The 16,543-nt window shown below is 54.2% G+C and overlaps 1 protein-coding gene across 7 annotated transcripts in view; it reads left to right on the top strand.

The window, feature by feature from the left end:
• The first annotated feature begins 7,780 nt into the window (after window positions 1-7,780).
• The window catches only part of MIER2 (MIER family member 2), a 30,686-nt gene continuing 21,923 nt past the window's right edge, over window positions 7,781-16,543 (top strand). For 2 of the 7 annotated variants that reach the window (XM_070491007.1, XM_070491002.1), the window contains exons 1-2: window positions 9,558-9,789; window positions 16,371-16,461. In XM_070491007.1, the coding sequence (XP_070347108.1) occupies window positions 9,670-9,789; window positions 16,371-16,461 (211 nt within the window). In that variant the 5' untranslated portion in view covers window positions 9,558-9,669. Of the gene's footprint in view, window positions 7,833-8,755; window positions 8,780-9,557; window positions 9,790-16,370; window positions 16,462-16,543 lie in introns of those variants that run through there. The other 5 variants (XM_070491005.1, XM_070491001.1, XM_070491003.1 and 2 more) reach the window with 5 other exon arrangements.

The raw sequence follows: 16,543 nt of genomic DNA, 5'->3' as shown, positions 1-16,543 counted from the left end.
AAGCGGGTGTCGCCATACTTATATCAGACAAAGTAGATTTCAAGATAAAAAAGGCAGAGAGAGACAAGAGGGGCAGGACACAAAGATAAAAGGGACACTCCATCGAGAGGACGTGGCACTTGAGTATCTACGCACCTAACACAGGAGCACAAAAGTACACAAAGCAACTACTAACAGACCTAAAGGGAGCAATTCACAGCAACACAGTCATAGTAGGGGCCTCAACACCCCCCTTACATCATCCAGACAGAAAGTCAGCAAGGAAGTAGTGGAATTAAATGAAAAACCAGATGGACTTAATAGACATTTATAGAACACGCCATCCCAAATCAGCAGAATACACCTTCTTCTCAAGAGCACATGGAACGTTCTCAAAGTTAGACCATATGTTGGGAAACAAGGCAAGCCGCAATAAATTTAAGAAGACTGAAATCATATCAAGCATCTTTTCCAACCATAATTTAATGAAACTAGAAATGAACCACAAGAAAAAAGCTGGAAAAATAACAAATATGTGGAGACTAGACAACATGCTACTGAACAGCTATCAGATCAATGAAGAAATCAAAGGATAAATAAAAAATACGTGGAGACAAATGAAAATGAAACACATCCTATGAACTCTTACGGGATCCAGCAAAAGTGGTTCTAAGAGGGACATTTATAGCAATACGGGCCTTCCTCAACAAACATGAAAATCTCAAATAAACGGACTCACACTATACCTAAAAGAACTAGAAAAAGGACAAACACAGCCCAAAGTCAGTAGAAGGGGGGAAATAATAAAAATTAGAGCAGAATAAACAAAATAGAGACTAAAAAAACAGTAGAAAGGATCAATGAAACTAAGAGCTGGTTCTTTGAGAAGACAAACAAAATTGACAAACCCTCAGCCAGCTCACTAAGGAAACAGAGATAAGCCTCAAACATAAAACCAGAGGCAGCCCTGACGGCCTGGTGGTCACAGCTTGCTGCTCACCATGTTGGCAGCCCAGGTTCGCTTCCCAGTCGCGGCACCGCGGCACCGTCTGTCAGCAGTGGTGACTCACACAGAAGAACTTGAATGACTCACAACTGGGATCTACAACCACCCACTCGGGGTTTGGGGAGGAAAAATAAGGATTGGCAACAGATGTGAGCTCAGGGTGACTCTTTCCCTGCAAAAGTAAATAAATAAACTAAAAGAAATCAGAAATGAAAGAGGAGCAATTACCACAGACACCACAGAAATACAAAGGTTTATAAGACAGCACTATGAAGAGCTATACACCAACAAACTAGCGATAACCTAGACGGAACGGATAAATTCTTGGAACCATATAACCTCCCAAAACTGAATCAAGAAGAAATAGAGAATCTGAATAGACCAATCACGAGAAAAGAGATTGAAACAGTAATCAAAACCATCCCCCAAAATGAAAGTCCAGGACCAGACGGCTTTCCTGGTGAATTCTACCAAACACTCAAAGAAGACTTAGTACCCATCCCTCTCAAACTCTTCCAAAAAACTGAAGAGGAATGGAAGCTTCCTAACTCCTTCTACAAGGCCGACATCACCCTGATACCAAAACCAGACAAGGACAACACAAAAAAGGAACATTACAGGCCGATGTTGCTAATGAACATTGATGCAAAAATCCTCAACAAAATACTAGCAAATTGAATACAGCAATACATTAAAAGGATCGTACACCATGATCAAGTGGGATTTATTCCATGGATGCAGAGATGGTTCAACATCCACAAATGAATCAATGTGCACACACCACATTAACAAAATGAAGCATAAAAACCACATGATCATTTGAATAGATGCAGAGAAAGTATTTGACAAGATGCAACAGCCACTTATGATAGCAAAAAACTCTCAGTAAAATGGGGATAGAAGGAAAGTGCCTCGACATGATAAAGGCCATATAGACAAACCCACAGCCCACATCACACTCACTGTGGAAAGACTGAAGGCCATCCCTCTGAGAAGAGGAACGAGACGGGTGCCCACTCTCACCACTCGTATTCAACGCAGTACTGGAGGTTTTGGCCAGAGAAAGGAATAAAAGGGATCCAAACAGGCGATGAAGAAGTGAAACTCTCGCTATTTGTGGGTGACATGGTTCTATATACAGAAAACCCTAAAGAATCCATCAGAAAACTATTAGAAATAACAACTACAGCAAAGTTACAGGGCACAAAATCAACATACAAAAATCAGCGCGTTTCTGTATACTAATAACAAAGTAGCCGAAAGTGAAGTGGAGAGTACAGTGTGATTTGCAACAAAAAGGACAAGATACAAAGGAACAAATTTAACCAAGGAGATGAAGGACCTACACACTGAAAACTGTAAGACATTATTGAAGGAAATCAAAGAAGACATCAAGAAATGGAAAGATATTTCGTGCACATGGACTGGAAGAATAAACAGTTAAAATGTCTATACTACCCAAAGCAACCTACAGATCCACTGCAGTCCCAGTCAGAATCCCAATGACAGTCTTCACAGAAATAGAACAAAGAACCCTAAAATTCATATGGCGCAACGAAAGATGAAGAGCCAAAACAATCCTGAGAACAAAGAAGAAAGCTGGAGGCAGCACAGTCCCTGACTTCGAAATATGCTGCAAAGCTACAGGGGTCAAAACTGCACGGTACTGGCAGAAAAACAGACACAGAGACCAACAGAACGGAATCAAGAGGCCAGAAACAAACCCACACATCTACCCACAGCTGATTGTTGACAAAGGAGCCAAGAACACACCATGGAGAAAGGAGTCTCTTCAATAAATGGTTTTAGGAAGACTGGACGGCCACAGGCAAAAGAATGAAAGCAGACCATTATCTTACACCACACACAAAAGTTAACTCAAAATGGATTAAAGACTCGAGTGTAAGCCCTGAAACCATAAAACTCTCAGAAGAAAATACAGGCAGTACACTCCTGGACATCGGTCTTAGCAGTAGCTTTTTGAATACCATGTCTACTCGGGCAAGGGAAACAAAAGAAAAAATAAACAAATGGACTACATCAGGTTTAAAAATTTCTGCACAGCAAAGGAAACCATCAACAAAATGAAAACACAACCCACCAACTGGGAGAAAATATTTGCAAATCATATATCCACCCAGGGGTTAATTTCCAAAATATATAAAGAACTCATACAACAAAAAAATGAACAAGCTGATCAAAAAATGGACAGAGGATATGAACAGACATTTTTCCAAAGAAGACATACAGATGGACAACAGGCACACGAACAGACATTCAATATCACTAATTACTAGGGAAATGCCAATTAAAAATACAGTGAGATATCACCTCACACCCGTCAGAAGGGCTACAATTCATAAGACAAGAAACAAGTGTTGGAGAGGATGTGGGGAGAAGGGAACCCCCGTACATGGCTGGTGGGAGTGAAAACTGGTGCAGCCACTGTGAAAAACAGTATGGAGCTTTCTCAAAACAATTAAAAATAGAAATATCGTATGACCCAGCTATCCTACTACTGGGTATTTATCCAGAGAACACGGAATTAACAATTCAGAGAGATTTATGCTCCTCTGTGTTCACTGCAGCACTATTCACAACAGCCAAGATGTGGAAGCAAGTGCATCGACTGATGACCGGATAAAGGAGATGTGGTGCATATATACAATGGAGTACCACTCAGCCAGAAAAAAGACAAATTTATGCCATTTGCAACAGCATGGATGGACCTTGAGGGTCTTGTGTCAAGCAAAATAAGCCAGGCAGGGAAAGACAAACACCGCATGATTTCACTCATATGTGGAAGATGAGCACACAGGTGAGGAGAACAGCTCAGCGGTGACCAGAGGGGAAGGGGACTGGGGTGGGCGAAAGGGGTAACGGGCACATACGTATGCCGACAGATAAAAATTAGACTACTGGTGGTGAACGCGACGCAGTCTACACAGAAACTGAAATATAATAATGCACACCTGAAATTTAATTTACACAATGTTATAAGCCAATATGACCGCAATACAAAACTTCAACTTTAGTCTATGTTTAATTATTGTCTCGTGACTAAAGGAGTTAATAAAGAAGTGTGTGGACTGCGTGGCACAAGTGCTGTTGTGGCAGGCTTTATTGAGATACAACACGGAGAATTTACGCTTTTTCTGGTGTGATTCTGCAGCACGGACACAGGCGCGGGGGTGTAACCGGCACCACAACACAGACACACGAGTCCTTGCTCCCAAACCCCCAGCGGCTCTGCCGTCAGCCGGTGCTCCATCCCCAGCCCTGGCACCGTGGCTCTGTCTCTGCCCATAGGCTGAATTTTCCAGAACACTGGTAAACGGGAAGGTGTGCTGGCGGAGGGTTCCGCGTCCTTCGCTCTGCCTTCGCTGGTCCCTCGTGCACAGTGCGTGGTTGGCGTTCGCCCTGCGGTCCGTTCTGAGAGTCCCTCTGAGTTTTGCCTTTCTGCATCTCCTGATCGCACAAATATTTGGTCTTAGTTCATCATATTTGTTACACTTTCAACTTGTATTCCTTCTTCTGCCTGCTTTTTGAACCTTTCAAAATATGACTCATGCTTTGTGTCAGAGGTGGCATCCCCGGCAAACAGAGTCTGGGACAGAGGTTACGGGGCAGGAGGATTTCTGGGGATCCCCTTGCGGTCAGCCCCGCGGGCCGTGAAGGAAGTGGGACCCGACGGAGGGAAAGTGAGTTGTGACCGCCGTCTCGGCTGATCCCGTGGGGAGCTCTGGAGCCTGACCGTCGTCCCCTGTGGTCACAGGTTCTAGGTGTTCACACATCTGCACGACCACCCCCGGGTGCTCGCAGCCTCCGTGAGGGAGGGCGACGCTGGGCGAGGCAGACCTCTGCAGCAAAAGGCAGACGGGGCTGAGAGCCACCGGCCAACGAGGTTCCCAGCAGCTGGGCAGCCACTACGGTCCACCCCTGACCCGCTCGCCTCCATGGTGTGCTCTGGAAACACGTCCTTGGGGGGAACCCGCAAGGAGAAGCTGAGCGGGATGAACTACAGCCCCCCACTGCTGCCTAGGAGCTGAGGCCACCATCCTGGGCTCCGCCACACGCTCTCAGACACCCTCGAGGCTGGTCTCCAAGCTTCCCTGGTGGGTGACTCAGGCCCCCACGCTGAGGGGTTGATGCCCTGTCAGCCCACCGGTGCTGTTGGCTTCCTGTCAAAACTGGGCTCAGAGAGCCCGATGGGGGGACTGGCTCCGTCGCGGTCCCGCGAACACCGTGCTCCCCGGAGTCTCCGCGCCCCCTCGCTGCCCCTGCTGCGGCCCCTCCTTTCCTCCTACGGCTCAGTGCAGACACTGCTTTTTATTTTCTTAGCTTTCTTTCTTTTACTTTTTATTTGAAAATCATTCAGGTTTACAGAATAATTGCAAGAATATGTATAGTAAAAAAAGTATCCACACTCTCCCCCAGATTCAGCTATTAACATTTCACCGCATGGCTTATCATTGCACCCTCTCTCTCTGTCTCTCTCTGTGTCTGTGTTTCTCTCTCTCTCCCCGTGGACTCTATAGATATAAAATACACTCTTCTGAACTACCTAAGGGTAAGTTGCACACTTCATGGCACTTACTCTGTCTCAGTTCGTTTAGGCTGCTTTAACAAACTGCCATAGACCATGTGGCTTATAAACAACAGAAATGTATTTCTTAGTCTGGAGGCTGGAAGTCCAAATTGAGGTCCTGGTAGATTTGGAGTCTGGTGACTTGGGGCCGCTTGCTGGTTCCCAGTCGGCACCTTCTCACTGTCCTCACGTGGCAGAAGGGGCGGGGTGCTCTCTGGGGCCCCTGCCATGAGGGTACTGATCCCATTCATGAGGCCTCTTCCCCCGCATCCTAATCACCTCCCACAGTCCCACCTCCTGATACCATCACGTTGGAACCATTAGGTTTCAATAAATGGATTTTCGGGGTACACATACATTCAGCCTATGGTAACTCCTAAATACTTCGGTGTGAATTTTCTGAGAATAAGAATCTTCTCTTACATAACCACAGAACACTTACTGACTTCAGTAAACTTCACATTGATGCAATACTTTACAGCTGAATTTCAATTTTCTCGGCTGAGCCTCGGATCCAGCCCAGGACCAGGTCTCACGTTTAGCTGTTGTGTCTGGAAGGTGTCCACGGGTCAGTCTTTTATGGCATCAACAGTTTTGAAGAGCACAATCCTTTCTTTTGGTTTGTCTAAGAGAGTATTCCTTCTCTGAGGCTTGTCTGAAGTTTCCTCAGATGCAGGTTGTGCATTTCCGGCCAGATTAGGTGACGCAGTGTCCTCCTCAGGGCACCGCCCCTCACTAGTGACGTTAATTTTTGACACTTCGCTGAAAGGCTGCTTCGTTTCTCCTCTCTAACTGAGGATCAGTCTGTGAGGAGAGACCTTCAGACCTTGGATACATCCTTCTCCTCGTCGGAATCCCCTTCTCCCCGCATTTCACATGTATTGGGAGGTTCTTGTCAAACTTCTCTCCCAGGAGCCTTTCTGGCTCCCCAGGACTCAGGCCCTTTTGCTCAGTTGCTGCCACTTGTTAGGACACAGAGCCCCCCTCTCTTCATAGCTGCTCATGCATCTCTCAGCTTCCCTGGACCCCTGGCTGTCCAGCACCCAGGAAGGGCTGTGGCGACATTGATTGATTAATTGAATGAATGAATGACCAACTGTTCCCTATGTCAGTGAGGACTCTGCCACAAGGGCCTGAACCCCCAATTGAAACGGTGTAAGCCAACACCAGGAGTGGGGGCTCACTGACTGATGTGACCATGGAGGGCAGGGGTGCGGCTCCATCCCGCTGGCAGGTCTCAGGGGCTGGGGCAACACTTTCCTACCGACCGTGAAACATGGTGCCCTTCTCAGCATCCGGGTGGCTGCCAGCCAGTAAAGGAAAGGGGCCGGGAGTCCCCCGACTCCCCAGATCCATTCCTCCCGGCCTCAGCAGGCACACACCACCCCCCCCCCTCCCCCCGCCCCGCCTCCAATTTGTGCAAGCCAGCAATCAGGGCCGTCCTCGACGCTCTCCCCGCCCTCAATCCCTCAGGGATGCTGGTGGCGTCTCCGTCCCAACTCGTTCCCAGCCGCCGCCTTAGTCCTGCTGGGCCGCGCTGCCTCCTGCTCGCTCTCTGCACCTTCTGCCCCGCGCTCCTAGCACTTGTGAGCCTGAAACTTAAAATGTGGCGAATCCCCGTTGGGACTGTTGTTCAAATCGTCCTCCAGCGCCCGCACTGGTTCAGAACAGCACCGGTCCATACACACTTAACTGACTGATAACAACAACGACCCTGAGAGCCAAGCGGCCTGGGTTCGCGCCCACCCTCCTGCCGCCCGGCGGTGGGCGGCCCCGAGTCCAGGGCGGCCGCGTGTCTCAAGGCGCATTGTCCAAGTGCCCCAGCCCACTCCTGGGCCCCCTACATCCATCGTCACTGGTGAAGTGCAGAAAGTTCCAGAACCACGCTTTAGTTCCGGAACCTTCGATCGCGGCTCTATCACTTATGTCCGTCGGGCCTCAGTTTCCTCATCTGTAACAGGGGGTACTAATGCCATCGGCCACGGGACTGAGATGGAGGAACCGGACCGGCGTACCCCGCGCAGGGGCGGCTACCAGGCGCCGGATTCCCACCGACCGCAGCCGCCCCCGGGCAGTGGTCCGCGGTGGCGCCTCCATCCCCGCCCGCCCGCCCGCGCACCTACTACGCGCCCGCCCGCCCCGCCCCCCGAGGCCCCGCCCCCGCGCCCCGCCCCCGGCGCGACAGCCAATGAGCGCGCGGCCCCGCATCCGGGCTCCCGGCCGGCCGCCACCTCCCGCGCACACACGGCCATGGCGGAGGTGAGTGAGCGGGCCGGGGGAACCGGCGTCCGCCCCGCCCGCGCCCCCGCCCGCCCGGCCGTGTCGGCCCGCGATGTGGCGGCTGGAGAGGCCGGGCCGGCGCCGCGCCGGGGGAGCTGAGGCGCGGGCTCCGCGGCGGCCCCCGGCCCTCCCGCCGCCACATCGCGGGCCGCGGCGCGCATGCGCGGGCGGACGGGCGCGGGCGGGGGCCTGGGGGCGGGCGGGGTGAGGGCGCCCAGACCCCGGCCCCGGCGCCGGCCACCCGGTCCCGCAACTTCGCCCGGCGCCTCTCCGGCCGGCCGCCCCTCTCCCGCGCCCCCGGTGGACCCCGCGTCCCGCGCGCGCCCCGTACAGCGGGGTCGCCCCCCGGCGGATTCGAACTCGGACCCGGCGGCGCGGGGCTCTGGGCCCGGGGAGGCGGACCGGCCTTCGCGGCGCTGGAAGTGACTTCTCCGTCCGCGATCGCGCCCAAGGCCCCTTACCCGAAACCCCGGGGCCGCTGAGTTCTGGGGTCGGAGTTTTCCCGATCGGAGGACCCGCGGGTTTGGGGCTACGATGCCCGATCCCACGCGCCCGGGACCGTCCGGGGCAGACAGGCGCCGAGTAGCTTCACTCCAGGTCCGGCCGGGGGGTGAAAGTTTTCACTTCGAGGGCTTTCTGACTTTGGGACGTTGGATCAGAGCGCGGACCTGCTTTCACCTCCAGGGCCCAGTGGGGGTGAGGCAGGCGATGCACGTGCCAGGGGCTCTGTGAACCGGCTCTTAGTGCCCACCGTTCAGTCTGGGGTCGCCAAACCGGTCCCCGGGCTCAGTGAGTGATCCTCGTCCAGTGGGTGAGGCCCCTGAGGCCACAGGAGAAGGTCCCCACCCAGGGAGGCGCAGCAGGTTCCCGCGATATTTGGCCTCGTCGCGGGCTGCGTCCAGAGTTTGGGCCTGAGCATAGCATGGGTAGGTGTGTGCAGGGCGGCCCTGCCCCTCTCTCCCACCAGTCACCTCCTCGGGGGCAACAGCGGGCCCTGCACGGGCGCCACAGGGGGTGTGGGCCCCTGGGTGCGAGGCCAGACCTCACCAGCCAGTTCCCGCCTTACGCTGGGTGGCTGGATCCAGAGGCTTCTCCTAGAGTTGGCCCTGCTTTTTTAGGGGACATTGAAGGAAACTGAGGCTTCAGTGGTGGTTGGCTTCGGGGGTGGGAGGCAGGACCCATCTCCTGATGGCCCAGCAGGGCGTGACGGTCAGTGTGTGTGTCAGTGTGTGCTCCTGGCTCAGGGCACAGGTGCCTTCTTCCTGGGCGCTTGGTGGCCTCTGGGCAGCACTCAGCCTGGCAGGGAGCTGTGTGTCACAGATGGACGGGTGGACGCCTCACCTAGCCTCCCTGAGGGCTGCCAGGCTTGTCTATTGACCCTGTCTTGCGTGGCGCTGAGCCCCTAGAACCCCCGCGGCAGCCAGGCACGGGGTGCCCTGGTCACCCCTGTTGAGGGTTTGGGGTTGGGTCCTGGGAGTAAATCCAGTTGATTTCCTGAGAGAGAGCCTGTGGGCCACGCTCCCTTCGAGGCCCCGAGGGTCTCACGGGGAGCAGAGACCTGGCCATGCCTGTCCTAAGGGCTCAGAGAGGCTGGTCAGTGACGGACCAACGCGTGCGCAGAGGCCAGATGCGAGGCCGCCGCCAGCCTCTGCCCGCAGACCTGTTGCGGCTCTGGAGCCATCACTCTGCGTGACCTTGGGCAGGTCGCTGGACGTTTCCGAGCGTGGTGTCCTCGTCTCTGAATAGGAAGAGCTGCAAGGCTTCGTGAGATCTTGGTTGTGACTTCACGGAGAAGCTGAGCCTTGTAAGATCGCTGATGACCAGCGGGCTCAGCTTAAAGGGCGCTTCTAAGCTGGCATTGCGCGTTCGGTGTCATCTGCGTGCTGTTTGTCGTCGCCAAAATAGCCATCAGCACCCGAGAGAAGACGGACGCCAGGTCAGTCTTTGGAAAAGCTGGGCACTCTGTCTGTCTGCTCAGAAGACGTGGCTCTCCGCTGTCCTTAGGATAAAGCGCATCTCCTTGCCGTGACCCCCTGCCGGTGGTGTGGTCCCGAGGGTCTCCCCCTGCCCGCCCCAGCCCCCTGGGCCCCTGCTGCTTCCTGGTGCCCTCTGCACCCTTGGGGGGACCGGGCTGCTCCCCATCTCACCTTGTCCGCTCAGTACTGTCCGTGTCCACTTGTTGTTGTCTGCATCCCCAGCCAGACTGGTGACTCGTGTGGGTGGAGACAGGCGGAACCTGTTTCTCGATTGACCTGCCGCCTCGCCTGGCCCAGAGCAGGTTCACGGTCGGCGTTAGTCGCGTGGAGGAGGGAAGTGCTGGGCCGTCCAGCAGGGCCACGCGCCTCAGCTGGGTGTGGCGGAGATGCCGCTGCATCGGGAGTCACCGTGAAACTCGGCGTCTTGAAACAGCAGCCGTTTCTTTCTTCTCTGCTGGTTCTGGGGTTGACTGTGCTCAGCCGGGCAGTTTTCTCTTGGGGTCCTCATGTGGTCACCTAGTGGCAGGGGCTGGGGCCGCCGGGGAGAAGCGCCTCCTGGCCCAGGCGTGGCTGTTGATGCTGGCTGGGACACCTGCACAGGCTTCTCCCTGTGGCTTGGGCTTCCTCGCAGCATGGCAGCTGGGTTCCGGGAGTGACAGTCCCAGCAGACCCCAGGGGGATGCTGAGCTGCACTTTGTGACAGCCCTGGGCGTCACGTGGAGTCCCTCCCACTAGTCACAGGTCCAGCTGGATGCCAGGGAGGGGGTGCAGGACCCCGCCTCTTGAAAGGAGGCCTGTCTGCTCACCCAGAGCCTGGGGTTGGGTTATGGGTGCGGGCATCTGGACAGTGGAACTGCCTGGCGTCCTTAGGGGCTGAGCTCGGGAGGCTGGTGGGCAGGAGTCTGACGCTCGCTGCCCCAGGGCGAGGACTCCTGCCTCTGCGTTCACCTGGGAGCGACCTCTGCGCCTGAGAGGTGAGGCCCACCCGAGACAGGACGGGCAGCTCCCACTGAGGAGCTTGCTGCCGCCGCCACCCGCAAGGCCTGACTGGACCCCAAGCCTGGGCCTGTCTGCTCGGACCTGGTCTCCAGAACATTGCTTTCTTTCCTTTGACTCCTGCCCTGACTCGTCTTCCCAGGATGCCCTCAGCCAGCTCCCCATTTCTCCTTTGTTCCGTCTGCACAACGGAGGGCTCTGACTGATGGAAACATCTGAGTGTTCTGAACAAGTGGAAGGAGAACCCCTGGGAAGCCCACGCTGACAGTGGGCTCACTCCTGGAAGTCAACGTTCGGGCGGGGGAGGGGGAATCTGTGAAGTCTGTTCCCGGGTCGGTGTTGAGGAACTCAGAGTCGCCTGGAAATGAACTTGGGGGTCCTAGGCCCCGTGGGAGCAGGCTGCTCGGAGCCTCCTGGGAGATGCTGCGCTGTCGCTGCCCTTTGTGCTGTACCCCGCTGCTCTCCGCTCATCTGCACACCTCCTGTTCAGACAGCAGGGCAGGCGAGGGCCCCAGCCAGAGACCCTGCCAGGCCGTAGACCGCCTCCCCAAGGCCGCGCTGACGGACAAGCTCCCGAGTCTGGCTCGCTTGGTTTCCCCACGGATTGCAGGAGACGGAAAGCCGGTTGGGGTGGGAGAGGGAGCCCAGAGAGGGTCCTGGGGGGCCACGCGATTTCAGAGGAGTTTTGGGGCACTGGCCCTGGGGCCGCGCTCGTGGTGGCTCTGCAGGGCTGCCTGCGTGCTGATGGCAGCCTCCTGTTTCCTGGAAGGAGGTAAGGGTGCCTCTGCTGGGCCACGGGCTGACCCCAAGCACGGGGCGCGAGATGCTCCACGGCCACCAGGTGCCCTGCACTCCTTGCCCGCTTCCAGGCCCTGCTGCCCCGGCCCCACCTGGCTGCTGGCCCCTTTTCTGTCTCTGCGTTCCTAGCCTCCTGCCTCACGGGGCTCAGCTGCCTAAAGCTGTGGGGTGGTGACACTCCCCACTTGGCGAGGCCACCCACCCAGTGCCTCCTCCCCCGCCAGGCTTGGTCCTCGTCTCTCCACCTGGTCCTTGCCAGCCTCCGCCCGCGCACTGCAGTGCCCAGGTTCAGCTTTGCCTCCCAGCTCTCTGGCAGCTTTGCTTTCTGTGCGTGTACTTTCACTTATGCTCCACGTGGGCTCATGGGCTGTGAAGGGTTTTGGAGCCACAGAGCCTGAGTTTGCGTCTATAGTTGTGCTGCTTATTGCTGTGTGAGCTTGGGTGAGTGCCTTGACTTCTCTGAGGTTCGAGTCCCTTGTTCCTCTTATGAAGAAAATGATTATACAACCTTTTGAGGTTTTCTGAGGACCCAGTGAGGAAGAACTTTACTTTCTAAATTTTTAAACTTTATTGTATTAAATAGTCTAATTTGTTTTTTGGGAAACAGTTTTACTGAGGTATAATTCACATAGTGTACGATTCTCTCATTTTAATGTGTACAATTCAATGGTTTTTACTATATTCACAGAGTGTACCCCCATCACCAGTCAATTTCAGAACATTCACTGCCCCAAAAGAAATCTTGCATCCTTAGTCGTCACCCCCCCCCCCCCCCCCCCGCCCCCAGCCCCTGGCCCCCACGAGCCTGCTCTCTGTCTGTGGATCTGCCTGTTCTGGACGTTTCACGTCAATGGCATCACACGCTGTGTGTCCTTCTGTGTCTGTTTCTTTCCCTGAGCGTCATGTGTTCAGGTCCATCCATGTGTAGCTGTGTCCGTGCCCCGCTCCTTTTCATGGCTGTGCAGGGTTCTGTGGTCTTGGTTCGTCTTTTCGCAGCTGGTGGACGTGAGGGTTCTTCCCACCTTGGCTTTGGCGAGTGATCCTGCTGTGAACCCTCGTGTGCAGCTTTCAGTGTGGACGTGTGTGTTCTTCCCTCCGAGTGTTGGAGGGGAGGAGAAGCTCGCTTTTCCCTCTTCCCTCCTGGGTTCTCTGGCTCTGGCCCTGTGGTTTAGACGGACGAAAGACAGATTCACGAGTGTGAAACACGCTGAGTTTATGAGCTCAGCGATGAGTAAGCTGAAGGGCAGGTGGAACTGGGGCTTCTCCAGAGTCCTGATAAGAGGGTGCTAGGCCTGCAGAGGAGGACGCGGCAGAGGACGAGGGCCGAGTTTCCAGGAGGCGGGCGTGGGCAGGTCGGCATGGGGGCTGGCTAGCAGGGCCTGTATGTGCCGGCTGGTCCCCGGGGTGAGGTGGTGCCCCCTTCCTCTGTGGGAACGGGGCCCCCTCATGAGTTTGCGGTTGGCTTTCATGCGGATGGGGGCCCAGGGGGCTCATCCAGTGTCTGCTTTTCTCAGATGCCTTCAGCTCAAAACAGTGCTTGTGCTGGAGTGGCGTATTTTGGGTGGCTTACTCTGAGCCCCTTCGGTGTCTGCTGAGGAGGGAAATTGCTGGGTCGGACGGGAATGCTGCGTGTCGCTTTTGGAGGAACTGCTGGACCGTTTTCCACAGTGGCTGCTCCATTGTACGTGCCTGCCCGGGGCGCCTGCGTCTGCCCAGCCCTTGTTATGGTCTGGGAGGCCGTTCTGTGATGATGAAGTGCCGTCTCCTTGTGCCTCCTGGACGTTGAGCAGTTTATCACATGCTGTGTTTGTGCGTCTCTTTGGAGGAATGTCTATTCAGATGCTTTGCCCGTTTTTACGTTGGGTTACCTTTTTATCAGTGAGTTGTAAGAGCTCTTTCTTCTAAGGAGGAGACCCTTTCCAGCCCTGTGATTTGCAAATGTCTTCTTCCATTCTGTGAGTTGTCTTTTCACTTTCTTGATAGTGTTCTTTCAAAACTGTTTTATTTTGCTGAAGTGTAGTTTATCTATATTTTATTGCTATGTTTTTGGTGTCTAATCTAGGAAACTTGCCTCGTCCACCGTAACAAAGATTTATTGCTGTGTTTTTTTCTAAGAGATTTATAGTTTTATAGCTTTAGCTTTTATGTGTCAGGTCTTTGGTCCGTTTTGGGTTGATTTTAGCATATGGTGTGAGGTAGGTCTCCAGTTCTCCCAGCACCACTTGTTGAAAAGACGGGTCATTCCCCACTGGGTTGTCTGTCACCTTTGTTGAAATTCACTAGACTGTAAAGGTGTGGGTTTTTCCCCTGGACTTTCAGTTCTGTTCTTTGATCTAAATGTTTAGCTTTATGTCAGTGTCACGCTGTTTGGATTACTGTGGCTTTGCAGTAGTTTTTTTCTTCCCTAAAGCCCCAGTGCGTGGTTGTATATGCCACTTGTAAGTCCTGCGTGAGCCCCCGCCCCAGCAGGCTGCTGACGGACGAGTGGTCTGGTTCCACGACCAGGCAGCGCACTCGGGCCACCGAAGCGGTGAGAGCGCCGAACCTTAACCACTAGGCCGTCAGGGCTGGCTCTGTGGTAATTTCGAGGTCTGGTGGTGGTCTTCTGTGTTTCTGCGTGGTTTTGGTGGTTCTCAGTGCCTTGAGTTTCCCTGGGATTTGTGGAAACGGTTTGTCAGTTTCTGCGTAGAAGCCGACCGGGCTTCTGAGGGGCGTGCGTTGAGTCTGTGGATTGCTGGGGAGTGTTGACGTCTTTATGCCGTCTTCTCAGCTCTCATTGTAGGATGTCTTTCCATTTACTTAGGTCTTTAATTTCTTTCAACATGTTTTGTATCTTTCAGAGTGTAAGTTTTGAACTTTTGCTGAATTTATTCCTAAGTACTTTATTCTTTTTGATGCTGTTGTAAATGTGTGTGTGTTTCATAATCTCCTTCCTGGATCGTTCCTTCTTGGTGCGTGAGAGTAAAATTGATTTTTATGTGTTGATATTGTGTCCTGCAGGCTTGCTGGGCTCATTTATTCGTTCAGATGGCTTTTAGTGGGTTCTTTGCTGTCTTCTATGCCAGGATCATCTCATCTGGAGAAAGAGGCCACTTTACTCCTCCTTTCCCTGTTTGTGTTCCTGTTGCTTCCCTTCCCGCCCTGACTGGAGCCCTAGGACTGTGCCGAGGAGAGATGGTGAGAGGGGCGTCGCTGTCCTGTTCTGCTCTGGGGAACGTCCAGCCCCTCCCCGTAGGGACCGCGTTGGCTTGGGTTTGGGGACATGCCCTCTGTCTGTGAGGAAGTTCCCTCCAGTCCTTAGTTTATGGGGTGTTTTTGTCTTGAAAGGGGGCTGGTTTTGATAAGTGCTTTTTCCTCATTTACAGAGATGACCGTGTGGTTTTGTTTGTCACTCTGTTGATGTGATGTGTCACCTTGACTGCAGGATGTTAGACGGGCTTGCGTCCCTACAGTGGGTCCCTGCAGTGGGTCCCTGCAGTGCATCCCTGGTGGCCGCAGTGTCCCGTCTTCTCCGTGCGGCGCTGGACTCAGTTTGCTAGTGTTCTGCTGAGGAGGCTGTGCTTAGGTTTGTGGGAGACATCAGTCTAGTATCTTTATCTTATAAACTTTTGAACATCGTGATAATGGGAGCAGGTATAATGCTTTGTTTGCCTTTTTGAAAAATTCGAGGTATGTTTATATAGCACAAAATATACCCATTTGAAGTGTTTAATTCTGTGGTTTTTAGCATGTTTACAAAGTTTTGAAACGATTACCACTATCTGGTTGTAGAACATTCCATCCCCAGAAGCAGCCCTGTCCCCGTCAGCATCACCCCTCGTCCCCTTCCCGGCCCCTGCACCCCCGAGCGCGCTGTCTGTCTGTGGATCTGCCTGTTCTGGACGTTTCCCGTCCATGGGGTCACACCCCGCGTGTCCTTCTGTGTCTGCTTCTCTCCCTGAGCGTCGTGTGTTCAGCTCCGTCCACGTGCAGCCGTGTCAGGGCCTCGCTCCTCTTCACGGCTGCGTCGTGCTCCAGCGTGTGGGTGGACACGTGTGTGGCTCTGTCACCCGTTGATGGGCGTTGGGTGTTTCCACCTTTGGCCGTTGTGAATCATGCTGCTGTGGACGTGCGTGTTCAGTGTGGACGTATGTTTTCGGTTCTCTCAGGTATATGCCTCGGAGTAGAATTAATTGCTGGATCATTTGGTAGCTCTGTGGTTACTTTTGGAGGGGTCACCAGATTCCTCCAGGATCTGTTTGCCTTTTGAAGACTAAGTTCCTAGAGGCCGGGACCCTGTTAAGTGGCTGTGGTGTCAGGCATGGCTGTCGGTGAATGCTGGTTGGGCGTGTGCCGCAGAGCTGTGTGTGGGCCTGGGGCCCTCTGTCCCGGGCCAGCGAGAACCGCGGCTGGTCGCCGGCTGTGCCAGCTCGTCATAGTCCCCCTGGGTCCCCCACCTGGAGATGAGGGCACGCGGTTCCAGAGCTGCGCGTGAGCCACGTCGCTGCACCCTCAGTCTGCGTTCCCCCAGGGTGCCTTCTCTCCACGCATTTGCTCCAGAATGCTTAGATTTAGGAGCAGAAGAGGAGTTGCTCAGTGACCGCATGCTGGTCACACTCGATGACCCCTCTATAGCCCTTGGGGGCAGCTCACGATACCCCATTTCCTGAGGTCACTCTGGAGCCAGGCTATGACCCGTGCTTGGTGGTAGGTGCCGTGCTGTGGTGTCCACAGCGGGTTCTGAACTCTCTTCTCTGTTCCTCCACAGGTCTCCTCGCTGGAGAGGCAGAGCCCTCGTGTGGCCCCCTGCCTCGCTCACAGCCTGTGTCCTGGGGAGCCGGGCTTGCAGACAACAGCAGGTACCTTTCTCAGACCTGCTTCCTCCTGCCCAGGCCCGCAGGCTGCTGCGGTTGTAAGAGACAGAATCTCACTTGGCCTGGT

The sequence above is a fragment of the Equus asinus genome, chromosome 20 (assembly GCF_041296235.1).
Source record: "Equus asinus isolate D_3611 breed Donkey chromosome 20, EquAss-T2T_v2, whole genome shotgun sequence".
In the NCBI taxonomy this organism is placed as follows: Eukaryota; Metazoa; Chordata; class Mammalia; order Perissodactyla; family Equidae; genus Equus; species Equus asinus.
This window is presented reverse-complemented; position numbering and strand designations above follow the sequence as displayed.